Source organism: Dromaius novaehollandiae, chromosome 1 (assembly GCF_036370855.1).
Source record: "Dromaius novaehollandiae isolate bDroNov1 chromosome 1, bDroNov1.hap1, whole genome shotgun sequence".
Lineage (NCBI taxonomy): Eukaryota > Metazoa > Chordata > Aves > Casuariiformes > Dromaiidae > Dromaius > Dromaius novaehollandiae.
In genome coordinates, this window is record NC_088098.1 from 134,109,254 (window position 1) to 134,135,600 (window position 26,347).

General features: G+C 39.8%; 1 protein-coding gene across 1 annotated transcript; it reads left to right on the forward strand.

The window, feature by feature from the left end:
* Nucleotides 1-321: 321 nt before the first annotated feature.
* Nucleotides 322-11,169, forward strand: EIF1AX (eukaryotic translation initiation factor 1A X-linked). The gene is made up of 7 exons (XM_064499059.1): nucleotides 322-616; nucleotides 1,600-1,683; nucleotides 3,502-3,605; nucleotides 6,136-6,186; nucleotides 7,102-7,183; nucleotides 7,288-7,379; nucleotides 9,812-11,169. Exons 1-7 carry the CDS (start codon nucleotides 601-603, stop codon nucleotides 9,815-9,817), a joined length of 435 nt encoding a protein of 144 aa, XP_064355129.1. The 5' UTR covers nucleotides 322-600; the 3' UTR covers nucleotides 9,818-11,169.
* The last annotated feature ends 15,178 nt before the right edge of the window (nucleotides 11,170-26,347 follow it).

A 26,347-nucleotide genomic window follows, 5' to 3' on the forward strand; every position in this document is an offset into this window, starting at 1 on the left:
GGCGCGGGGCTCCTGGGGGTGGCCGTTGCCCCGCCAGCTCTCGAGGAAGCGTCAGCTCTGACGCAGCGCTCCCGAACCTGGACCCAACGGTTGCCGGACGCCGCCGCTCCCGGCAGCCTCAGCGGGCGGCCGGGGCGGGCCGCGGGCGGTGCCCCGCCCCTGGGCCCCGCCCCCACTGGGCTCCCGCCATGGTCTTCCGTGCGGAGCCTCTCATTGGCAGCCGCGATCCGCCTAGCGTAGAGGCCTGTCCAATGGCGCGGTGCCCCCTCCTCCCGGATCCCGCTGTGCCCATTGATGCTTTTCCGCCGCGGGGGGGGAGAAGCGAGGCGCATGCGCGCAGGCACGACCGAGGCAGGCGCGGTGCTGCGGGGAGGCGGCGAGCCCGCCCGCCCGCCGTGGGGCGCTGTCGGGGGATCCGCGCCCGCAGCGCACGAGCCCGCCGCAGCCGCAGCCCCGGCTCCGGCCCTCGCCCCGCCGCGCGCTCCAGCCGGCCCGGCCCGGCCCGCCCCGCCCCGCCGCCCTCCTCCTCCTCGCGGAGCCGCGTGAAGCCCCAGCCGCCCTCCCTGCCCGCGACCCCCCTGCTGCGGAGCGGCCGGCGCCATGCCCAAGAATAAAGGTGAGGCGCCCCCTGCTCCCCGGGCCTGCCGCGGCGGCCCGCCCGTCCGCGACCCTTCCCCGTGCCGAGGAGGCGGCCCGGGCGCGGCGGCGTTGGGGGGGCCCGCGCGGCCGTTGCGGAGACCCGTGCGGCGCTGCCGAGGCCCGTGCGGCGCTGCCCGCGCGCCGCCGCCGCCTCTCACGTGGGAGCCGCCGCCGCGGCCTGGTGCCGGCGGGCGCGGCGGTGGCGCTCTCCCGCCCCCGCGGGACGCCCGGCCCGGCCCGGTCCCTCCCGGCGAGGTGGGGGAGGCCGCGGGGGCCTGGCCGGCGCCGCCGGGCTGTCAGCGGCGGCCCTGCTCGCCGCCGCGGCGCGGGCCGGGCCCGGCGCGGCCTCGCTGGGACCTGCTGCTTCTCCCTCCCGGTGCCCGAGGGGAAGGAGAAAGGAGCGAGGGGGAGAAAACAGCTGCTTTTTAGCAGGAGGGGGGAAAAATGTACCAGGTGCTCTTCTGCGACTTCAGGAAGAGCAGCTAGGTCTTTTGCCATGTGTGTGCCTTTTAAAAGCACATCTTCGCTGGGAAAGTGAGCTTTCTCCTGAGCGTTTCAGGGGTTCAGCACCGTGATGAGCCCTCGAGTTCATTGCTTCTTGTTGTTTGGTGGTTACATGCATCTGGTTGCCCACTGCTATCTGTGAGGTGTTTGGTAGTAGCAGTCACAAGAACTGAAAATGGAGATCTTGGACAAAATCCCTTTTGAAAGATGCTGTCACTCCTGAGCGATCAGAAAGTCTTTAATAGTGGAGGTTCAAACCCCGTGCTAGTACTCAATCAGTTAAAAATTTAGAGCTAAAAACGTTAAAAATAAGAAGAGAATCTAGATCTGGATAAAACTCTCAAAACTGCCATACTGAGAGCAAGTACAGCAATTCCCCCAGGTCTAACAAATTATTTTATTGATTGTAACCAACTAGATAGTAACACATGCTTTTTTTTCTCCCTTTTAATTTAGGCAAAGGAGGTAAAAATAGGCGACGAGGTAAGAATGAGAATGAATCAGAAAAAAGAGAACTCGTGTTTAAGGAGGATGGGCAAGGTGAGTTTTTAACTGCAAAAAGCTATTAATGCCAGTGCTTTCAGTCCAGTATTGGAAGTGACATACATTGGATGCTGGTCCACAAAGCAAACATGTATGGATGTCATTATTACGTAACAGAAAGATGCGTTCTTTCTGGGGTTTTGTTTGAATTCTAAATCATACATTGAGTGTAAGAGGAAGATATTAGGAAATGGGAAATTTTAGAGATTCACCACTTAAGAATGAAGCTTGCTTTTTCTTGACCTTAACGCAATGCTGTGTGTCATGACGTCCACATGCAAACGTTCTGTGGAAATCTTTTGGGTTGCTCTGCGTGAGGGTCTGTGAGCAGCTAGATTAGGTGATCTAAGTCAATGGTGCCAGTAGTTGCTGGATGTCTAGCTCAGTCCTACTTCCTGTTTTAAAAAAAACTGTAGCATTTCTTGGATCTTTTTGCGAACTCTCTGAAATCACTAACCCAGCAAAACAGTATGCCTCTTCTTCCACCATTCTCTGTTGATTTAGTTGAATTAACTTACTAGTTGGGAGTAGGATGTCTAGCGACTATTAAAACAGAAGGAATAGGTAAGGTGCTTATTTGCATCTTGTCAACTAAAGTAAGCACCACGAGTATATGGCTGGGAGCATTCCCTCCTCCCTTGCTGTTGGTGGCAGTGACCTCACTTGTTTTTTGGCTCACCCTGTCTTGTGTGCAACGCTTTCATACCGGCACGCATAAATGTGAGTACTTGCCTAGCAGCCAACTAATTAGATGATGCATTAATCAAAAGACGTACAGGAAAAGTACTGACTTAAATCACTGGAGCCTTTCTCATCATTTTAAAGGCATATATGACAATTGAACACATTTCCGAAGGTCTTGCTGATAATTCTGTGACAGTCAGAAGCAAAAAGGAGCTCATTTTTTGACCCACCTATAAAACTTAAAATCCTTTCCAACTCCCAGACAAGATCTGCTTAGTTAAATATTGTTCTCAGTTAATGAGATTCTGATCTGGCGGTTTGTTGGACTGTCTAGCTTGTGCTAAGGAAGGATTTTATAATATTAAAATACAACTCTGCCAATTGAGAAAATTTCTTATCCTGGAGAGAATAAGAATAATGTGGGTGGTCAGATAGTTTTATGATCTTTGCAAGCCTTTTTCTGTTTCATTAAATTGTAATACATTGTGCTGCAAACTTTAGTAGTGTCTGTGAAGTGCTTGAATAGTGATTTCTGGAGCTCAGTGAGGGAAGTAGATTGAATACAGTGTGAGAGTTGTGGGGGGGAATTGGGTTTGGAGAGAAGCTTCATGTTCTCAGTTGAAGCCTGATAAGTACAGGAATGCCTTTCAGACAGTTTCTGAGAGTATCATCCTTTTAAGAACAGCATTTTTCCCGGTAGAACCTCTGCAGAAGGAATTCAGAATATCAGTGGGGAATACAGAAAGAAGTGCCACTTTCTTCTCCTTTTGCCTCGATGATATGCAAGCTTTTGTCAGGGAGGAGAGCAGATGTGATGCTGTAAACTTATAAGCTCTCAGAGTGTTTAAGACTGAGTACTCTACTCGATAGCTGTAAAATTATCTTTAGTAAACATTCTGGAGGAAACAAAAGCAAGAATACAACCAAGGGTGAGCAATGTTGGAAAATGTTAGCATCAACAATGATATGAAAACTTTAGCAGCCTGTGTTATGGCTGATCAAGGTTCCTCTCAGCTGTTCATATTTTATAAAATGTTACAGCAGATTTTGGTTACAATGACTAAAGTTATTGGTTGTTTCATAAAGCTGTCTTTGTATAGAAGTTTCACCATATGTTACTGTCTCTTTCAGAATATGCCCAGGTGATCAAGATGTTAGGCAATGGAAGACTGGAGGCATTATGTTTTGATGGTGTGAAGAGGTTATGTCATATCAGAGGGAAACTAAGAAAAAAGGTAACTCCAAAGCATTTAAGTAAAAAAATAGTGGTATTATGTATAATATTTGATTGTAAAAATTTATACATATATGGCTTTTTTCAAAATAGTTGTTAAGTTCTTTAAAATCTTTTACTACAAGTATTAATCTTTCAAACTTTTTTAATAGTAAATTACTTTTTTCTTTTATTTGTATTGTCTGAGCACAAAATTTGGCAACCTTTTGGATTCCAAGTCTAGCTCATAGCTGAAGGGCTGCTCTTCTGATGTGTATGTTTCAGGAAAGATTTTTGGGTTGTTTATGAAATATTAACTCTTTTCATATTGAAGAAACATCTTACTACTTGGGCTTCATAAAATTGCATTTATATTGAATCTGAATTATTGAAGTATGAACTGTCATGCTTTAAATGCAAAATATAATGACAGTGCAGTTCAACAGCCATGCTTATTTAAATGAGTTTGCAGAAGAGGTCAGTAGTCCAGTTTTAAGGTCATTAGGTCAGTGGCTTCCTATAATGAAGACTTTCTATATTTTTTGAGCATATGTGGGGCTTTTTTCCTCTGATCTGCTTTAAACTATTATGAACCGGATTGATTTTTACTCAAGTTTGGTATGCCTCATGTTCATTAAGTCACTCAAGGCTTGCTGAGCATCATGAAGAATACCCATAATAGTTTTGTTTATAAACAAGTGATGCATAGTCTGTTGACTGTAAATGACTTATTGAAACAATATTTTAAATATTTTATGGGAAAGAAACATCAAATACACTGTCTAATGTTGTCATTATGTGTAACGGACCAAAGAAATGTCAGATGCTTGAAAAGAAAAGCCTCTTTTAAGTTGCAACTGTGGCAAAATTGAGACATTGACTAGATATTTTTCTCCCTAAATTACTATAGGAATATCAGGTTGTGTAAGAACTAATATAATTCTTTAAAAATAATACTTCTACAAAGATTCTTTTGCTGAACTGTTTTCCAGTTAAAACTCAATTGGCATTACTGCCCTATCCCAATATTGTATGATCTCAAGTTTTGTGGGTGCTGCTGCACCAAGTGATGGTAGGGTGGTTTTCCTGCACATGGGAATTAATGTGCTGTGGTTTTTTTGTTTTTTTTTTTTTTTGCATATATGCAAAAAATAAAAAAGTTCCTTAATTGTGTATGGGGTTGGGGAGTTCCATGACTGTGTGGAAACAGGTATGTTATAACTGAGTGATAAGTGCTTACCTTTGCAGGAGAACTTCTGTTAGCATGAAGAGTGACTTTCAGCATAGGAAAATAGAAGAGTAAAAGCGTTGCGCAGAGATGCTTTTCTGTATGCCATTTCCTGTAACAGTTAAGAATTGGGTTTTGTATGCCACATAGTTTACCATTTGAGCTGGGGAGGAACTGAATAGTTATCATCTTTCCACTGGATGATTTGTCCAACAATAGCTGTGTAAGGGGTTTGGGGAAAGTTTATAGCTTCCTTCAGGCACCTCATATGCTGTCACTTTAATGTCCCCTCATCAATTTCCAAAAATATGTTAATGCAAAACTGATCTGGAAAACTTCTTAGCTTCAGGACAGTCAGATGTTAGTGTTTGCAGCCTTAACTTTGCAATCTTTGGATAGTGTTCCCTCTTACCGTTGTCAGATGTTACAGCTTTCTATCCTTCGATCTCTAGTAGCATGGTATATGGTACAGAGGAGCAGGTCTGAGATTCTGTTCTCAATAAAAAGATATATTCAGTGTGCTCACCTTGGCAGTACTGGATTGCTCCACTTGTTTGTCTTCACAGACCAGTGAACACATGTATCTTGGTACCACTGTGAGTCCTGCTAGCTGCTTGCAAACAATACTTTTCAGTAGTCAATACACTCACTCACTTAAACCGTTGAAGGTAATGGAGAATGTACATAAATAAATGCTAGGTGGTGCAGAATTCACTTCTCACTACAGAAAGCGTCCCTTAGCTATTCCTTGTGCCTAAAAGGAAGTCCTGACTGAAATATATTCCATATTCAAAAGATCAAGCTAATATGGGACAGAACTGGCTTGTGCATTTAAATTAATATTTCTCGCTTTTCAGGTTTCTGGCTTTGGTTTGACCGATTAACGCGGTCACTAGAAGCAGCTCCATTCGGGTTTCTTGGGTTCTTCACTCTACTTGTCCATCACCCCTTTCATCAGCTTTTTTCTTCCATTTTTTGCCCTTGTGGGTTTCAGTTCAGAGTGATCGTCTGACACTGTTTCTTCAAGTTTTCACCAAAGTCGCAGCTAACTAGCCACCCTATTGGCTAGAAGCTCTTCAAGGGATTTGATGTACCTTAGCTCTGTAACATGCTTAGTTAAGTAATATATCTGCCAGTATTTGAGCTTGGTTTTGCTGTTAAAGTATGAAATTGGGTATTTTCATCTTATAGATTAGAAAGTGGAAATGGTGGCTGTAGTGAAAGGTGTAATGTCTTTCAGTAAACTTAAATGTGCTGTGCTTGAATTTTTATTATAGGATAAAAAGTTGAATTCCTGCAATATAATAAATGTTTACTCTTTCAGGTTTGGATAAATACATCTGATATTATATTGGTGGGCTTAAGAGACTACCAGGTAAAAATTCTATGCAATTTACCATTGAAGAATTTATAACAAATGGCTGTACTTAATGTTAAATTGCAGCAGCTTGCTGAGGGAATTCCTATCTAACTTTCTTCCAGTTTGTGTTTATAATGCTAAACAATGATTTTTAATTCCTTGTATTCCAGAAAGTTTGTCATAAATAGATGACAAATCCTGGTTCCAGTTGTTCTTCTAAACTTAACTGTACCCTGAGACTTTGGATGAAGCTACTTATTGGCATCACACCAGACCTTTTTTTCCAGGCATAGCTGCCTGGTACGTGGGCCTTGTAATATAAGGAAGATGGAGTTAAGCACCAAACCTTTTATTGTGGCGATCAGAATCTTGGAGCCTTGGTGTTCAGGCTTTTACCTTAAGAGGTCAATTAATCAGTGATTAGTTTCTACTTAAAATTCCAAAAATAGAATAATGTGAGTTCACCTAATTTAAAGGTACACTTACCAAATTTTCATTTTGTAAATGCCTTTATGTGAATGTTAGTCTAGTGTCATCAGTTGTTGGAAGATAGATTCTGCTTCTGAAACATATATTATGGAATAGTAAAATGTTTAAGATTACTGCATATATTAAACTGCTTAAAACTAGGAAGCTGTACCACTTTTTTAAAGGGACCACCAAACACCTCACTGTGTATCTTCTCTGAAGAAAGATTAATCTCAAAGACATAAAACTGAACTTTTCAGGCTAGTTATAGTAGGAGAGAATTAAATCTCACCCAGAAGCAATGAAGATACTCTTCTACAAATAAGCATTTTTTGCTTCAGAATTAGAGGAACTGAAGGGGAAAGAAGGAACAAGACATTACTTTTTTTTTTAATAAATAATATGGGGTTTGCTAGTCTGCTTTCATAGATGACCAGTAACTTCTAATAAATTCTTATTTAGGATAACAAGGCTGATGTTATTCTAAAGTACAATGCAGATGAAGCCAGAAGTCTGAAAGCATATGGGGAGCTTCCAGAACATGGTAAGAGTCTTTTCAGTTCAAATTGGGAGTTCCTGGACAAGAATACCCAGTCCATCTTTACTTGGTATAAGTGTACACTTTAACTTCTCTAAATTATTTTTCAGCTAAAATCAATGAAACAGACACATTTGGACCTGGGGATGATGATGAAATCCAGTTTGATGATATTGGAGATGATGATGAAGATATCGATGATGTAAGTAATAAACATATATTTAATATCACATGCTTGAAGTGGTCATCTTTGGCAGTAAGCTGTTTTTCATTGTTTTAGTGCAAGTAAAATAAAGCATTAATATTTAGAATAGCTCACCTGGTTAAGAGTTTTATTCTTAGCCTTTTATGACAGTGTATTTACATTCTTAGTTTGTATTGCTCCAGGGTCCCATTCTTCCGCTTTATCAGCTCCTAGAATCCTTTCTGGAACAAAACAGCTGAGCATTTTCGTCAGACAAGCCTGGCAGAAGTTCAGTTAAGCCAGGGCCTGTTTTCGTAAGTGGTATGGATATATGCATACCACCTCTCCATTCTCTCCTCTCTCCTACAATGCTGTTCTAGTTGGCCATTCTCCTCTGTGCAAAGAATGTATGCTTGGTGTGATGTTATTAAAACACAAATACGCTGAGCTACAAAGCAGTCTTCTCACTACCTAGAAAAAACTTCTTTACAATGTTTATTCAGATGCTTAAAAGAAAATCATTGAAATAACTTGGCCTCAAAGACCCAGACTTACATAGCAGTGCCCCTCAAGTGATTGTATATCTATATGCACACGTGTGTGTGTGTGTGTGTGTATATATATGTATTATATATATATATAAAAAATGTGAGGAGTTGCAATTACAAAAGTTTGACTACATACACAGATGTAACTGGCCATATTCCTCCTGAAGGAATTGAATGTAGCCCTCTGCGCTGCTTTCCGAAGTTTAAACTCCTTAAAACAAGCTCACGATGGAAAGCAAAGCAGATGATATAGCAAGATAGAGCTAGACCTGTGGGATTTGTTTGTGTCCCCTGCATGGTAGCTTAGAAAGATCTTTGAGGGAGTAGGCAAAAGGATTTGTAGGTCTTCTTCCTTGGCATGCAGAGCAGATGTGTCCAGTTCATCCCAAGCAGGGTGAGCCATAAACTGTTGACGCAGACTACATTGGACACCAATCACTAGAACAGGTCACAGGTTATATAGGTGTAGCAAATTATAAAAATGGAAATAACTGATGTTTTGATGGATTGCATGAAAATGTGTGGATTTCACCTTTCTGATTTCTCCATAGTTTTAGCAGGCTCACCATCTAATAATAACTGCAGAAAAAAATGAGGGATTTGGGGGGCGGGGGAAGTCTTTAAATAGCAATTTTTGTTGCATGTTGTGAATTACAAAAAAATCAAAGGTGAGTCTTAGCAGCTACTCAAGTTGTCTGTAATCCTGAACTTAGATTGTCAGAGTCGGTTGTGATACTGCTTATCACTAAGCTGTGGTAACTGACCCTGCACACTCTTAATTCAAATTCCAGTAGTAAAATCATTATTTAAAATTCAAATTTATATACTAAAATGCAGAAGTAGAATATGCTATAAGGATTGGAGGATGAATGTGTGCAGGGTCGGTTGGCTCAGAGGATAAGTAGCAACTTACTGAGCCAGTGAGTCAACTTAATTGGATAGACCATTCTAAGTGTATTCTTGTGTTTTAATTCTTCATCTTTTTAGTCCTTTCTCCGAATGGGTAATATAACTAATTCATTTTAAATGCTCTGACATTATTTTGACCTTTTTGAGGTTCTCAATATCTGGCGCATTTGAACAAATATTTTCAAATATTTGTTCATGGATTTTTCTTCAGACATTTAAAATAGCACTTTGGACCTGTCAGTGGTTGAGGTTTAGCTTATTGAAGTTAAAATAATAATAATAATAATAATACTGCATGCTTTTAATAATGAGGCTATTGTAAGATGTTAAAGTGATAGGTTACTCTAGGAAAGTTGAAAGAATAAAATGTGCAAACTAACAGATCTCTGTGTGGGAGAATGTATTGAATTGTGCAGCTAACACTGTTTTTTAAGCTTCTGTCAATTGTGCAATATAATATTAATAACATGCCGTAAGAAAGGAAGACCCACAAAGAGATAAAATATGAGTAAGCTCTGTGAAGATCATCTCAATGTGCTTTGAATGATTTGCAAGCTCCCAAGTCATAGTTAAAGTGAGAGAGTTGGTGGAACTTTTCCTTAGTAGTTTATGTTGGAAAAATTATTTGAAAATTGTTCATTTTGCCACTGAATTCATTTTAATAGGCAAGTACTTTGGGAAGCTGCCCTTAAACTCAGTTCTGTCTGTAGTTTTTGAGAATTGTAAGCTTATTTATGTCCGTCCTGTTTATATGTAAACATATTGGCATAATTGCTCATTTACATAGCTGCGGGATGGTAAGGTTGATGTTTAGGATGTAGGAGAAGAGTAATTGTTCACACGTTGAGAAAAAAGGGAGATGAGCTGAGGCAGAAACATTACTGTGTTTTTGAAGTCTCCTATTTTAACTTAAAATAGTTTAAAGACAGAGTTGCTGGATGAAAAATGTATGTGGAATGAATACATATGTGTCTTTTGTTTTTTACTTTTCAGATCTAAATTGGAACAGAGGTTTACATTCCAACTTTTTTCCTCCAAGGATTGTTCTACATTGATATTTCGATTATTTTTTGGGTGAAGTCCCTTTCTTTTAAGAAGACTGAAAATTCTCGGTAAAGAGTGTAGTTTGTTACATCAAAAGGATTTATTTTCAATGTTTGTTTTAAAGTATTTATATTTCTTTAGAAATGGATAATGCTGGATTATCGCAAAGGTTAAATGAAATGCCACAAATATTTTGTCTCTTCACCAATTAGAGCTTTTACCTCTGGATGTAAGTGAGATACAGTGACATGGGCTGTAAAAGACTGCATTCTTCCCTCTTCTGCTTTCATCACTACAATTCCAGTTAAACTTGTATTTTGAAATAAAAATTCTTTACCCTGTAATTATCATGGATTTTGATTAAATACCCAGTTCAGATTAGTATCAAATCATACTATGCAGTGTCTGTCCTTATACCCCTTGCCTTGATGTTAACTTTAAAAAGATTTTGATAATATAAAAGGAAGGCAGAAATCTGCATTTAAATTCATAATGTAAGAATCTGCTTTTCATGTCTAGTAGCATGCTGCTATTTTTATACTGATTTTGATAATTAAACACTCATTATTTCAGAGATATAAATTTGCCACAGAGGAGGGGTAGGGGACAAGTGAAGATAAGAAGTAAGCAGCATCTCAAATTTTCAGTTGTTAAAAACTGTCTTGTATGCATAGCTCTTCCATATTGTAAGTACAGTAGCTAAGCTGTAGTTGCAGAAGATGAACACTGGGTGGCACCCAACTTAAGAGATAGATTAATGCAAAACATTAACAGTTGGTTTTGTACTGAAACATACATAAAATAGTTTTTTCCCCAAAGTGAATGCTTAACATTCTTGATATGTTAAACATGTGGAATATTTTTACATTATAGAAAAGGTTATGTTAAAAGTAGAGTTTTATTTTAACCTTTAATGCCATACATTGTAAGGTACAACATTAAAGCTTATGTGAACTCTGAATAACTATATAAATGAGATATTAAATTTGTGTCAAATTTAGGACAAGGATCTTTTCATCCAGAAGTAATTACTGAAACAAACTAATGGAAAGATTCTTATCCAGCTTTTGACTAGAGGAGTCAGTTAACAAGTTGAATAAAGACTAACATCATCATGCAAATATTATTTTGTGGCAACCTTAGTTTCTATGTCTTTAATTATGTATTTAACAGCTCTGAAAGCAGGTTAATAGAAGACTTTATTTTGTGCCATAAAAATCTGATTCTTGACACTTGTATTCATTATACAGTCTTTTCGTATGATGTAAAGTGACTACCCCAATAGATAAAAACAAAATGGCTTTAAATATGGAGTGGCCTCATTGCTTTATGTGATTTTTAAGGAGGAGTTCTGTGCTAGATCTGAACTTCCAGGGCATTTAAGAAAATGTCTTCTCTCTTACCTTTTTCTTTACTGCAGTTTCTATTATTATTTGGATTGGGCATCTTATTCTAAGGATATTAAACTTTTCCTAGTATTAAGTAATTTTGCCAAATGTTTCATGGGTTTTAAGTACTTGTTTTAAAGACTTGATAAATATTGGGAAAAGATGCTATTAACATAAATTCTTACTACACTGATATGAAAGTATATTAAGTTGCTGTCTCTCTGTACAGTTCAATTGTGAATGAACATAAAAGCTGTAATGTTTCAGGAAAGTGTTTATAAACTATCCCCTAGCTTATTGTTTTCCTCAGCATACTAAACAGACTATGAACAGCTCTAAAAATGGTTAAAAGCTCTCAAAATTTGCCTTGAGATCCAAGAGCAGAAGGTGTATGCTCTCTTTACTTGTACTAGCAGAAAGGTTAATGATTAAATCATGATGAATGTTTACTGAAGAGACAGATATTATGGAATTTATACTTGCCAAAATTAATATTCTAGGCTTGTAAAAAATGTAGAGTAGATGAACAGTGATACGGAGAAACACAGGTGAATACCATGCTGTTGCAAGGAATTTCATTCACTTTGCCAGAGTTCCCTGGCATGTTGTTATGGTTACTTCAGCTTGGGGATGGACAAAGATGAAATTTTGTTCCTGGCTTTGCCCCTGAGGTTCCTTCCAGTCTGTTGTTCATATGCTCATGTCTGGAATAGCCAGACCTCTTTGCAGAGCTTTTGAGGAAATTTAGCTATTAATTTTTTGATTAGTGCTTTGGCTCAAGACAGTGTAATTTCTACTTGTGTGCTACACTGCGTTGCCTTTCTTGAACACATTTCCTCATCTTCTTTTTATCTGTCCATTATTAAAACTCCTTTCTCAGCCCAGTTCAGGCAGCTTTATATAATCTCCTCTTGTTTCTCCTTTCCTTGGAGGGAGGAAAACAACTTACACCAGTAGCTCTCTTTTCAGTGTCTCCATGCAACAAGCAGTGGCAGAACAGCAGCTGCCAGGTGGAGAATTGCAAGATTGCTGACTAAAGCCATGAAAGGTGCTCCATCTGTAAGAGCATTTTCCTGACAATTTTTTAATCAGACTCTTGTTCACCTTTGGGAATTGCTGCAGGCTTTTTCTCATAGTGTAAAAATGAAAGCGGGGATTCGAAGATGAGTTTCCTGCAGCTCAAGTTTAAAGTTTGTGTTCTCTGAAATGTTTCCCGCTTTGAAGTTTTCTCCATGATTAAAACTTTGAAACATGTTTTCTGTTGATTGTTCCAAATCTGATCTTCACCCTTGTTTCTACACCTTATAATAATCGCAGCTGTGCATTTGCTTGGACAACAAGTATTTCTTTTTCAGCCCTAATCCTTAGCAGATATTATCCAGACACAGCCAACTTAAAAAAAAAAGAAAGAAAGAAAGAAAGGAGAAAAAAAAGTAGACAGCTCTGCTTTCCTTCTCGAAGAGAAGGAGAAGCTGGTAATCCATGAATGTTGAGCCCTGTGCTATTTGCATGTTACTGTTGACAGGTTATATCATACGACTATATTATATGTGCGAGTTTATACCAAATATATTTGTGTATATATATGTATGTACAATGTATGACTTGGTAGGGCTGGGGAATCTGAATGATGGCCATGAATGAAAATGAGCTGATTGACTGAGAGTGGCGACTTGCTTGGTGTGGTACCCAGCTCTATTGGTAATCAGCTTCTCCACGATGAACTGATAGGACTTGTGGCGTGATACCTGACTGTGGACTAATGGTGGAACTGCATCCTCCCTGTGGCTGCTCAGGTTGTGAGGTAAGTCTTGTTTTCAGTTGAGGATGGGTGCTGAAGCTTATTCAACAGCTGGAGCAGTCTGTCTAAATCATAATCATTTGCTGTTACTTAACTTGAATATCAAGGGACCTGAACACCTGTCTCAGCTGCTTGCAGTAGAGGGCTCAAGTCTAGCTTTCCATGTACAAACACTATGTTATCTAGGTAGCTCATAGAAGTGAGGACTTGAAAGTTAGAGTAAGCCCAGACTTTTGGAAGATGGGGGAAGAGGGAATTGTTATTACCTGAAATAATCCTGGAGTAGTCTCAGTACAGTTTTCTTTATCCCTTTTAAATATGGTGCTTGTTGTTGGCTTTTGTGAAGATGGTTATTAACAATACTTTCTCATTCTGATGCAATACAAAATGAGTCTGTAGAATTCTGTAGAATTTATATCTGTGGATATGCATGCCCATTGGGAAAGGAAGGAAGAGAGGTGAGCAGAGAGGATACCTTTCCTTTTTTTTCTTTCCTCTTTTTTGTTTTTAATCAATAGCAAGTATGTATCCATCAGTCAGAGTTCCTGTTGATTAATTCAGGTTGTTCATGTTGTATCTTGACCATCAAATTAAATGCTGAAGATCTTTTTTTTTAATTTTATATTCACAATCTCAACCAAGTATAGAGGCCAGCTGAAAATAATGGAAAAGTACCTTCATGTTCTAATTCCACCCAGAAAATAAGGACTAGAAGTAGGGTACCACTGTCTGGAGCATCTGAATCTGTTTCTTCTTTCAAGTGCTTGTTTGCCTGTGGTCTATCCATGGCCCACATTTGGGATCCAGATTTTTTAATTATACCCATTATGCTTTCGGATTTTCCTCTAAAGGTTTCATGGAATAAAAATACTTCTTTTTCCTCTACGTTTATAGATGAGACAGAGAAATTGAGTGACCAATCTCTTGTTTGTTTCAATTATAATGATGATGTAGTATGTTAGTGTAGACAATGTTTCAGATAATTCACATGCTTCCCCCCCCCCCCCCCCAATCTATTGATTGCTATGGCAGGCCTCACCTCTAGCACTTTCAGTGTTATCTGTCCTATGAATTAGCCTTTTTCACATTTCCTCAAACTGTAGGCAGAAAGGATGTTTGCACAGCAGTTGTATTTATTATTTTTTTTATTATTATATTTGATTTATACTCAGGCTGTCAGCTCAAGAAAGGAAAGGTTAATCAGAAGCTGAAAGAGCCTTGGTAACAGTCAAGGGCCTTTTACTGTATCACTTGCCTAACAGTAAATTCACTTTCTGAAGTACTCTTACAGTATTATATAGACATTTATTCTTTCCTCTTTTAAAAGTGGGTAGCTCCACTCCAGCACCTTGTTTGTCAGCTGTGATGGTATGGGAGTCTCTTCCAACAGTCATCAGCAACTGTACTGCCTTTCCAGCACCACTCTTCATAGTTAATAACTTTTACTCCCATACTGAGGAAAATAACCAGTACAGTGCCCATGTACGTTTGGCCTCTGAAGGGAGAAGACAAGCTACTGAAAAAGACACTTGGCAGATTTCCTCTACTTGGGTAGAAGGAGACTTGACAATTGGATTTTGGGAACTCCTGAGGTCCCTAGTGTCTGCAGTAGTAATTATTGCTAAGAGTGGAAAACCTTGAGATTTTTTCAAGGTTTTTTGAAGTAGCTCACCTTCTTCCTAGAGAACAAGCTGATTCACGCATGTAATGGTTGAGGTGAAAGTCTGTCACTGTCAACAACAGCAGCACTTGATGAATACTGCTGTCCCCATTAACAGCAGACAAAGCAAAGAGTGGCAGATATAGTGGAGCACCCCATGAGACACCCAGACCTGCCTGGGGCATGTGTCCTGTCATGAGTGATACCTACTATCAAAGAGGATTCAGCTTTGTGACAACCTTTGAGGAGGGGTCTTTTAGTTACTCTGTGTTTAGCCTCTCTCCTCACAGAAGAAAGCCAACAAATCTATGAAGTGCTTGAAGAAACAGCTTCTGACTTATGAGACTTTAAAGCTAATTGTACTAGACAACGTTGAGAAGAAGAAAGAGATGCATTAACAAGGTTTGTGAGAGGAATTGTACTCTTTTGCTGCCTGAGCTAGTGGAAAGGTTTCCCCTGCTGATGGCTATAACTCGAGATTTATACAGAAACTGCAGTGGTTGAAGTTGTAGTGCTGGAGACTAGCTGAGAAGCCAAAGACCCACTTCCCAAGATGAAATAACAGATATTGACACTTGCCTTTGCATATGGACCCTACATTGGCTCTGTGGAAAAGTGCAGAAGAGTTTGCTACTCAAGACTTGCAGATCAGAAGTGCCAGCTGACACACAAAATACTTAATACCTGCAGCTTTCCCACTCTCTTGCACCTTTGCAAACTCACATAGAAGCCAGATGAACCTAAGCCTCCAGCTGTCTTTTCTAGACAGGTGAAGCAGGTGAATGGACCTTGCCTTCCTTCTTCTGTACCCATGGTCTTCTGGGATACATGAGCAGTGCCCTGTGAAGTTTCTCTAGTATAGGACTGGGATGCTTATTATCAGCTGATGCAGCAGCGGGCTAGCTAGAGGGAATCTTGTACCAGCTCAGTCATAGGGACCCATGTGTCTTTAGCAAATGAACAAAAACAAAAACACAAAAAAACAAAAACACAGCTAGATCCTAAGTCAAAGTTTTTTGTGGAAAAGGCAGAATGTATAGAGCTTGCGCTTCAGATTGACCCTGTAACCTCACAATTCTCTGCCTCTAATTGACTGCAGAGTGAGAGCCAGAACACAAATGAAAAGGAAGAAACTACACATAAGTTGTCAGTGTGCGTAGGAGTAGGTTTTCTTAGAATTGGGAAATAGCATCTTAAGCTCTGGCGAGGTAGTTTAGATTGTTGCAGCTGTTAGCCTTACCAAAAGGACCTGCAGTGTCCTATTCTCAGGGAACCCAAGGCATATGAAGTTTTTAATGGAATATCTGGTACTGTAGCATCTACTGTCATGGCACCAGCCGTTTTAGAGAAGAAAACCAAAAGTGTGGGTGCTTCTATTGATTTAGTATTCATAAGGATGTTGGATGGTTCTGCCAGCGCTGTCAGCTAAATATGTCTTAAAAGTGTAAGCCCTAAGCCCAGCGGGTCCAGGCTTCCAGCCTTATTGGGTGCCACTTGAATGACTGGGATAGAAGTAACGGGCACCCTGTATCCCATTGTGGTTGATGGATAGTGGCTTTCACTTTGTGCAACATAGTGACATGCCTTTGGATCACTACTGGTACCAGAGCATTAGCAAAGTGAGCAGAAACCTCTTTCCAAAGTAGGGCACCAATTCACCAAAGCATTGGAGATCTGCAACATTTTAGGGATTAATTCACTACAAATGTTACTATTTCATCCATAAGTAGAACATATGCTGGTGCTGGTCTATTGGTATACTACCATCAACTAACAAAACAATTGCTGAAAAGTAAATGAAAAAGCTGAGATTAGCTAGTGCTCTTCTGTATTTAATTATGCTGTAAACCTCAACAGACTGCCTCCTCTTTCCCTCCTCTTCCTGATTTGAATTGATACTGTAATATTGCTAGCCATACATCTTGCCTACAAAGCTAGGAAGCATCATCTACTTTGTGAAAGGTTGTTTCAGGTTTTGATCTAATCTGTTGCTTTACTGATAGGTACTTTAGCTTGATTTGTGAGAGGAGAAAAAAAATGTAAAATAAACTGCTGTAAACTTACTCTTTAGGACTATGTACAGACAAGATTAACTGTAATATTTAGTATATGATAATGTGATAATACAGGGGAAAAAGTGTATGGTCACCATGAGAGAGGAGAATACAGCTAGTAGCTGAGCATACTTTATTATTACAGGGTTTTATTATTACATTAGGTTAACTTAGCAATTGTTACCTAAGCAGAAGTTAGAGGATCAAAAAATATTGAAGGTGTGAGACTGATTTAGGGCATGGGGAAATGCTTAGAAGAAACAGCTTATGTGCCAAGTAGCCAATAACTGTATATAGATTGAAAAGATAGCATGACCATATCTGATTACTTTGTATAGACTGACATCTTCCAAATAAATTAAAATAATAAACGGGACAGAAGGGGAGTCTGCTACCCAATTGTGTCCCTCTTTAATGCCCGAACCCTTCTTGAAACAGTTTCCTTATAAGTGGTCTTCAAAATAGTCTTTATTCTTCATTTAAGAGGAATTTGCCTTCACTTCTTTTCATTCTATACTCACATAATCATCTGCACATATATCATTTTAGCACATTAATATTTTATATTCTGTTAAATTTTTAATTTACTCTTATTGCACAATAAGGATAAGTAGATATCTCTTCATCTTATGCCAACCTGCTTCTTCTGGGACAGAGTCTTTGAACTCGTGATTTCCTAGTTAACATCTGGTGGTCTAGTTAACAGTGTCTTAGCAAAACTTTGCTATAGAGGCAGCTATGCTAACAAAGAAAGCTGACAAAGACGCTGTTCAGTTATATAATACCGGGTCAGCAGAAAATGTTTTCTGCCAATATACGCTACATCTCCACTAGGAGGCTCTGCTGACATCCTTATTGTGCTGCAGCTCTCCCAGCTGAGACTGCAGTGTTCTTCAAAAAGGTATTGTGGGGTCCTCCTAGAGCTTCCTTAGATTTGAAAACCCAAAATCCTAGGGAAATTCTTCATCCAGGCCTTGTTTCTGTTCAAATTATGTGCTGGAAGAAGCCATGTTTTCCTGATATGCAAGTACTAATTCAGAACAGAAAAGACTTGCCTACATATGCTGTTAAATACTAACACTTCTCCTTTCATTCATTTTACTACTGTTTTTTTCATATAGGATCTAAGACTCCTCATATCCTTTAAGTTTTTGTATGTTCATTTCTTCAGCTTCTTTTTTTTTTTTTCCATAAACACCTTAGATTGGTTCTCTTGTACCGATCATTGTTGAGATTTCTCAAGGGACTTTTGCAGCCCTCTATCGTGAGAAGTATTGCCATCATGGGAACACAGCCTACTTAATAGCTTAATATGCCTTAATAATTATTCTTTCCATGTCTTTTTTCTTTAAGAAAATATTCTTGTGACTTTACCTCAACACACAATTTGGTGAACTTGGTAGAAGCATCAGCTACTTGTTTTCATTAGAATGTAGTTACATTAGACCGCACTCAGTATTTCCATAGCTGACTTTTCACATAAGCATAATTTTTTTCTCTCTCTCCCCCTCAAAAAACGTACTTTTCTCAAGGGGAGAGCATATGTGTGTAATTTGAACATAGACATACAGAAGTAAAGCTATTTAGCTGCTCTCTTGGCTTATTCCAAAAACTTTAAAGGATCAAGGAATGTTATCTCACTGTATGTCATAGCTAATTATCTATGTTACAAAATAGCTTAATGTGGATAGTAAAGTTAGAGAATGCTTTATCAAGCCATAGGCAATTTAATATTTTTCAGAAATATTTTCAAAATTGATTTTTATGGCAGCTACTTCAAAGATCATACATAACTCACTAAGCATAATTCAGTTAAAGAGGTATCTTATCTTGACATTTAACTTACTAAAGCCTACACTTATTGTTCAGTGCACTTTCTTCTATCAACAGTCTATTGCTTGTATGTGATAAGAGATGCTTAAGGGAAGCTACTAGAACAGTAAATAGATTTGAAATGTATTGTACATGGCTGTTCTGTTCCCACCATTATCCATCTTTTCCATTACAACAAAATCTAAGCTCTGGGTTAAGAAATCCAGAGGTGGCAGAAAAAGTAAGGTTCTGTATCCTTCACACTCTAATTTATACTCTCTCTCTCCACTGCACTCCATTGCACTTCTCCATTAATTCTCTTTTAATCTTAAGTAATAGGACTCCTAGTAAAATACATTTCATTTCCTGCAGTATTTTTCAGTATCTCAAATCTGGAACATAAAATAAGTACTTCATAGAAAAATGTGTGAAAATAGCAATTCTAGGACAGATTGAAAGGACCATCTGGACTCTGCCATCCTGTTTTTGAAAATGACTGAAAGCAGGTAGAAAAGACTGTCAGAAACACATCATATATGATGAAGTCTTTTTCCTTGTATGATCTCCCATTTCTGATGCTTACCAGCATAGGGATTTCCCCAGCTGGAGTTCACTTTAACATGACAAACCTCTTCTTTTTTAGTTATGGGAATTAGAGGGGAGGGAGTCATTCAAAAAAAGCAGGAAAGAGGTTTTTGGATCCACATATGATCAGGTTGCACGTGCATGCTTTGGTGCTGTGAATCATCAGGATTGTATATTGGGTGTTCAACTCCAGTCCAGGGACATGAGCTTCAAGTGTTCACAGAAATATATTTCAGTTGTGTTCCAAAAAGCTAGTGGCACAAGATTTGCTCTTTTTGGTCAAAAAAACAATTTCCCTTTGGAATCTGTTCATCCATTAAAAAATTTCAGCTGTAAGTCATTTACTGACAGCACCGTATATGCTAGCAGATGTACATGCTAGCAGATTCATTTAGAACAGTAGCTTACAAAGGGAAAATGCACTCATCTTCCAGGACTGAAAAAACTTTGAGGTCAACTCTTTTCATCACATACTAGTAAAGTGCTAGACCTTGAACTCCAAATCAAGTCTCTCTGTAGGCTCCTGTTGGATGCTCCCCACTCCTAACTCATCTAGAAAGACTTCAAATTTTTGTTGCTTCTGTAGGGAGACAGCCTCACTTGCTAGCAGGCTGCCAAGATACACCACAGAGCAGACCCCCTCCTGAGCTCAGCCAGCACGGTAGTTCTCTGAGCCCTTTGGCATTTTCCAGAAGCTACTGAGATCTGCAGAGCTGCTGCCTCAAGCTCTGGTCAGACCTTTGCTCAGTACCATAGAAGCACTAGTGCCAAGTACTCCTAAAAGCATTTAGACTTGACGGTGCAGTGGCTATGCGCTCCTCTAGCCTCTATTTTAAAAGATTTCCAAGACCCTTCTTCATTCAACTGCATAGGCTGGGTGAAGGTGTGGGGGATATACTATTCAGAGGCATCCACCCTGTGACAATCTTTTGGAACAAAAAGTCATTTACCAAGAACTGGAAGCTCTTAAAACTATACATTCTTTCTTTCTGTCTACTTCTGAGTCCCTCAATACAATTTGGGTGCCAGATGCATTCAGAAGATGGGGCGCATTCTTCCCCTTTTATAGATTGCTTGTGCAGTGTGCAGTCTGGGAAAGGAAAGTACTGTTAGATCTAAAAATGTTTCCACTTCAAATAATCGCATGTATGTGTAGCACAATGGGAACATGCCTTTGGACAATAGGTTTTGAAGAGCTTACTCTTTTGGGCTGTGAAGTAAAAGCTAACTGTATGCTTGATGCCTGTGCAAAGCTTCTGTGTATGTAATACACATATCCCTAGAGAGAGAAGGTATAAACCACAGAGTACTGACCAAGGTAGAATTTGGAGAAATTTAAACTTCCATGACATTTGGGGAGTTAGCACTGATTCTCAGAGCACAATGAACAGCGCAGTATGTCAGGAGAAAAGGAGAGGCAGAAGGACTATTACATCTTGCATCTACATCACACATTCAGATTAGAGGCTTCTGTGTGCTAACATAGTTTCTGATATTTTTCATGGTAATAATGAATGCACCTAGTTTTCTTAATATTACATTTGTCCAATTTCTTTGGCAGATTTATACAATAATAAGAAATCAGAAGCCACAGATACTTTATTCTCTCATGGACTGAGCTGAATTGGCGTTAGAATGGGAGTCCTCTTAACTGAAATTCCCCTACTGTACTTACAGTGTGAAATTATTCTAATAAATGGAAATCAGTGCTGTTAAGGGACTAGAGTTGAGTATTGACCAGTTTATGAAGTTGCTATTTGTATAAGACTATTTCTGCATGGTTGTGTTGGCAGGACAATATTGCATTTGCATACTTGGCACAACAAAGGACTGGAAGCTAGCTTTTATTAAAGCATCAGAATTTATGAAATAGTAAAAAATCTACCAATGTGATTATTAGAAAGACAATGTTTTTGGATAATTCATTTTAAGGTGCTTCCCCAGACTATGCTCCTTTTGGACCTCTGTCATAGTGCACCAATACAACAATTTGTGCTGCACATTCTGAACCAGATCAGTGCAATTAATTTGCTTAAGAAATTTTTTTTTTCCAAACTTATTTTTAAGCTGGGTTACTTTTCCAGTTCAGTTCATGTTTGTGTCAGTCAAGTTGAGGGAGAAATGCGCTGGTTGTGAGAAGAGCAGTGGATGTATGAAGACTGTTGGAAGCCGGGATAGCCGCTAAAAAGACTTTGAGGAAATCACAGCCATAGCTAGGTGTTAGAATCCTAGAATGGTGTAGGTTGGAAGGGACCTCCGGGGATTGCCAGTCCAACCTCCTGCTCAAAGCAGGGCCAGTTAGAGTGGGTTGATCGTGGCCTTGTCCAGTCAGGTTTTGAGGATCTCTGAAGATGGAGGTTCCACAGCTTGGTTCCAGGGTTTGACCACCCCCATGGTTAAAAAAAATACTAACAATAATTTCCTTACATCTAATTGGAATTTTCTGTGTTCCAGCTTGTGTCCATTGCTCCCACTGTGCACTGCTGGGAAAAGTCTGGCTCTATCTTCTCCACAGCCCCCAGTAGATAGTTGTTTGTGGACAGCGGTAAGATCTCCCCTCAGCCGCCTCTTCTACAGGCTGAACAAACCCAGTTCTTTCAGGCTGTCCTCAATATCATGTGCTCCAGCCCCCTAACCAACTTGGTAGCCTTCTGCCAAACTCACTAATTTTTCTCTTGTTGGGGAGCACAAAAATGGGCACAGGCTTTCAGAGGCAGTCTCAAAACAAACGTTTTTTGCTGTAGTCTGAAACAAATGCCTCACATGTTTTAAAGAGGGTGCTAGTAATTATTCTTACTTTAATTGCAGTATCATACTGTATGGATATTATTTGGCCTTTATTTTTTTCCTTCTTGTCTTGCTTCACAGGGCCTGAGGCTCTCACAAAAACAGAAGCACTGGCAGGAGTCTATATATCAGTCACACGTTCAGATACACCTAGCTCTGACTATCTGCCTTCTTTTTCACCTTCCTACTGATGTTGTAAGCAACCAGTTTTCTGCTCTGCTCCCCACAATACTGTTCCTCACTTACTCTGGCTAACAGTACTAACATCACTTGAAAATGAATGCATTTCTTTGAAGTGAGTTATCCATATGACGCGTCTTACCAATGGGATTATAACTTCAGTCAACTGTATTTGTAGTGGGCCAGCATTACTAGTTCTTGAAAGTTCCTAATGAATACAGTATTCTCTAGTTTGCTCTATGTACTCTTCTATACAAATTACCTTTATGTTCAGAAGTTGTCTTGAATGTCCTTGGAAGGCTTGTCTGCTGTGATGGCTGCAGCACTCACTCTGAAAGACGAGACTGGAAATCAAGTCAAAGAATCGGAGAGCTCCTAACTTACTTTCCTGTTAGAGACGCTAACTGAGTAATTCTGTCTCAATGGAGCAGTTTTATGAGATAAAGAAATACAATTGGGAGGCATTGCATAATAAATTTATAGATTGCCATTTTTTCCTGACTAGCCTTCATCTTCAATGCAATCAGATGTGCCTGTATCTTTAGCGAAAGCTGCACCACAGACTATGGCATTGGTTTCTCTCATCACCACTGATACATAAACCTGCAAATGGGGGTTAGGGGGAGGACAGGATGACAACTTAATTCTCATGTTTTATGGACTCTCTGAATTATTTTTGGAATATTTTTCAATTCTACATCTTTGAATCTAGTTTTGTTAAAGCCATTGAATTAGTTAGCAGAATAAGTGAGCTTCAGACTGTCATTGCCAATTTCTGAAGTGGAGATAAATACTGTCTTGCACAAGATGACAGATTTTATATGTACTTATATCTTGAGCTTAGATTTGGACTTTTGCTAAATTCAAGCTATTTTGTCTTGAGGCTATCCTATCATTTCTTTCAGTTGCTGAAGTTCAGTTCAAACTATTAAACTTTTTTTTTTTTCTCTCAAAACTATGTGCTTGCCAAAAGGGATTGGCTGCACAGAATGGATGTTGAAAGGCTTTTATCAGTTATTTCAGTGATTCCAGTTTGTTAACTTAAGGGTAAGATTCAAAGGTCTAATTTATATCTACTGAATCCCAACTGAGAAAAGTAAATGCCAGTGTTGAGGGTAGGATATACTTCTCATCTCAGAAAGACCTTCAGAGGTATGCTTGTTTGAGCTATGAGGTTTTGGAATGATTAAGCTCATGTTTATACAAAGCATTAATCTTAAGTTTATAATCAGTTGAGTGTCCATTCTGTAAGATCATTTCTTCATATTTTTATTCAATTAGCATGCAGCCTTTCTCCTAGGGAAGAAAAGCTATGCATTTTCTTCTGAGGAAATCAGCAAGGGCAACTCCTGGAATAATTTCATTGCTGTAATCGCTGAGGGCCTGCCTATTCAAGGCTTGATGAGTAAGATTCCATTTTAAACTCCCAGTGTGTGTCTGCTCAAAGGCCCTATTTATTTGCCACTGCCTTGGTATCAGCAACCACTAAAAATAAGTAAAGACACAGTTTTCTATCTCCAACACTTAAGAGAAACACAGTTTTCTATCTCCAACACTTAAGATAAAAGAGTCTAAGGCATACAACTAGCTTCGCATCAGTCTTCCAAGTGTTAGAAGTTGAAGACCTCTTCCATGGCTGAGTAGCAACCTTCAGGCATACATAAATTGAACCAACAGTCATTGGCAGTTCACTTAGCACATAGTTGTTCACTGTACAACTGGATCAGGCACTGGATCTGCAAGGGACAAGGATGAAAGAAGGCTAAAAGGCGGCTTCTGTTGCTCGTAGCCTCACAAAAGAAAAAGAAGGTTAGATATAATGTTTCAGAGCATCCTGAGGTACATCACTTCTGCTCCCAATATGGTTGCTCTGTCCCCGCCCCTCCTTTAGGTACAAAATCACAGAATATTTGAGATTGGAAGGCATCTCTGGAGATCATCTAGTCCAACTCCCCTTTCTTAAAGCAGGATCAACTGAAGCAGGTTGCTCAGGACCTTGTGCAGTCAGGTTTTGAATATCTCCAAGGATGGAAATTCCAGCATTGATCGCCCTTAGAGTAAAAAAGTTTTTCTTATGTTTAAACAGATTTTCCTGTATTTCAGTTTGTGTCCATTGCTTCTTGTCCTGTCACTGAACACCACTGAGAAGAGTCTGGCTCCATCTTCTTTATTCCCTCCCATGCAGTATTTAGATACATTGAAAAGAACCCCTCCAAATTTTCTCTTCTCCAGGCTGAACAAACCCAGCTCTCTTGGCCTTTCCTGGTATGACAGATGTTCAGAGCCCTTAATCATCTTTGCGGCCCTTTGCTGGACTCACGCCAGTAGATCCATTCCTTCTTGTACTGTGGTGCCCAGAACAGGACACAGCATTCCAGGTGAGGTGTCACCAGTGCTGAGTAGAGGGAACCTCCAGGCTGTTGACATCCCTTTGAATGACAGCACAACCATCTGATGTTTCAAATGCTCCTCTCAGTTTTGTACCATCTTCAGACTTGCTGAGGATACACTCTGTTCCATCGTCCAGGTGATTAATGAAGATACTGAATAATATTAGCCCCAGTATTAACCTCTAGGGTACACCACTGGTGACTGGCCTCTAGCTGGACTTCATGCCTCTGATTGCAACCCTCTGAGCCCAGCAGTTCGGTCAGTTTTCAGTCCACCTCACTGTCTACTTATCTAGTCTGCATTTCATCAATTTGTTTAGGAGGATGTTCTGTGAAACAGCGTCAAGAGCCTTACTAAAGTCAAGATAAACAACATCCACCACTCTCCCCTCCTCCACTGAGCCAGTCATCTCATCTGAGAAGGACATCAGGTTGTTCAGACATGATCTCCCTTTCATAAATAAATATTGACTACTCCCAAACACCTTCTTGTCCTTAATATGTTTGGAAATGATTCCAAGGAGGATTTGCTCTATCATCTTCCCAAGGACTGAGGTGAAGCTGACTAATCTGTAGTTCCCTGGATCTTCCTCCTTGCCCTTGAAGATAGGTGTGACATTTGCTTTCTTCCTGTCCTCAGGAACCTCCCCCCATCGCCATGACCTTTCAAAGCTCTTTTAAAGGCACTCTCCCCTGTACCATCTAGCATTGCTAGAACTGAAGTTTGTGGCCTGCTCAGAGTATCAAAGAAGTAGGGCCAGAATTCTTTCATAGTTGTTTTCCTGTGTTGCAGAGGATGCTCTGTAACTCTAGTGTATTGAGGACAGAATCATAATTCTGAAACTATCTTTCTATTGAGATTTAGGCATCAGATGGACTATTACCATTTGGTTTGCTCCATCATGTTGAGCTATATAGAAATATCTGGCAGATTTATACTTTGTTCAGAAGGGATTGTCTTTCACATGCAGCTTATTCCTAACTGTTAAAAGCAATGGCAGTCTATAGATTTAGAGGAAAATGATCATTTTCAATGTATCCTGACAGAGCAAGAAAAATTCAATGCAACTGAGGAAGAGCATCCATCTGTATCACTCAGAGTGGGAAATTACTGGGCTGTGATGTTATGGTATCAATATAGTTCACAGCAAAAGATGTCTATTTATACCAAAGCATTTTCCACAGAGCAAAGTTAGACAGCTGATAACAGAAGGCCAGAGAAAGGCTAATTACTAATTTAGGTCTTCTTTGTTTCAGGCGTGGCAGAATGGATGATTGAGTCTAGACAAAGATTTTAATGCAGTGGAGGGCTAAGTCAACTAAGCTGGAAAGGTGAAGGGATACCAGGGCAATTGAGTGAGAGGTGTGGAATAGAATTTGGGTTTAATGCCTTTTATTAGCTGAAGTCTCTTGCTATGGTTCTATCTCTGAAAAGTGGGCTGATCAGAGGAGTTGTCCCAATTACGTAACAGCCCGGGTGTTTCCCATCTATTGAATCTGCTCTCTTCAAACAGGCTAGGTGACAATCGTCAGCCACAACTCATGAAACCGAACAGGTTAATAAACAGATTATTTTAATAATAGGATTTTAATGATAAGATGCTGGGAAGACCTGAGACCTACTGCGAGACCACAGAAATGTTGGTTGGAAGGCATCGCTGGAGGTTATCTAGTGCAACTCAAAGTGGGACTAGCCCAACACTAGATTATTTCACTCCTGGCTTTGTCTGACCCTTGGCAGCCCTCAAGGACAGAGATCCCACCTCCTCTATGGACAACCTGTTCCAGTGCCATGCTATGCTCTTGTCGATTTTATTTTCTGATGTCC

Coding starts and splice junctions, on each gene's coding strand:
- EIF1AX (XM_064499059.1), top strand. Junction 1,684..3,501: donor GTTTAAGGAGGATGGGCAAG/GTGAGTTTTTAA, acceptor TGTCTCTTTCAG/AATATGCCCAGGTGATCAAG. Junction 3,606..6,135: donor GAGGGAAACTAAGAAAAAAG/GTAACTCCAAAG, acceptor TTACTCTTTCAG/GTTTGGATAAATACATCTGA.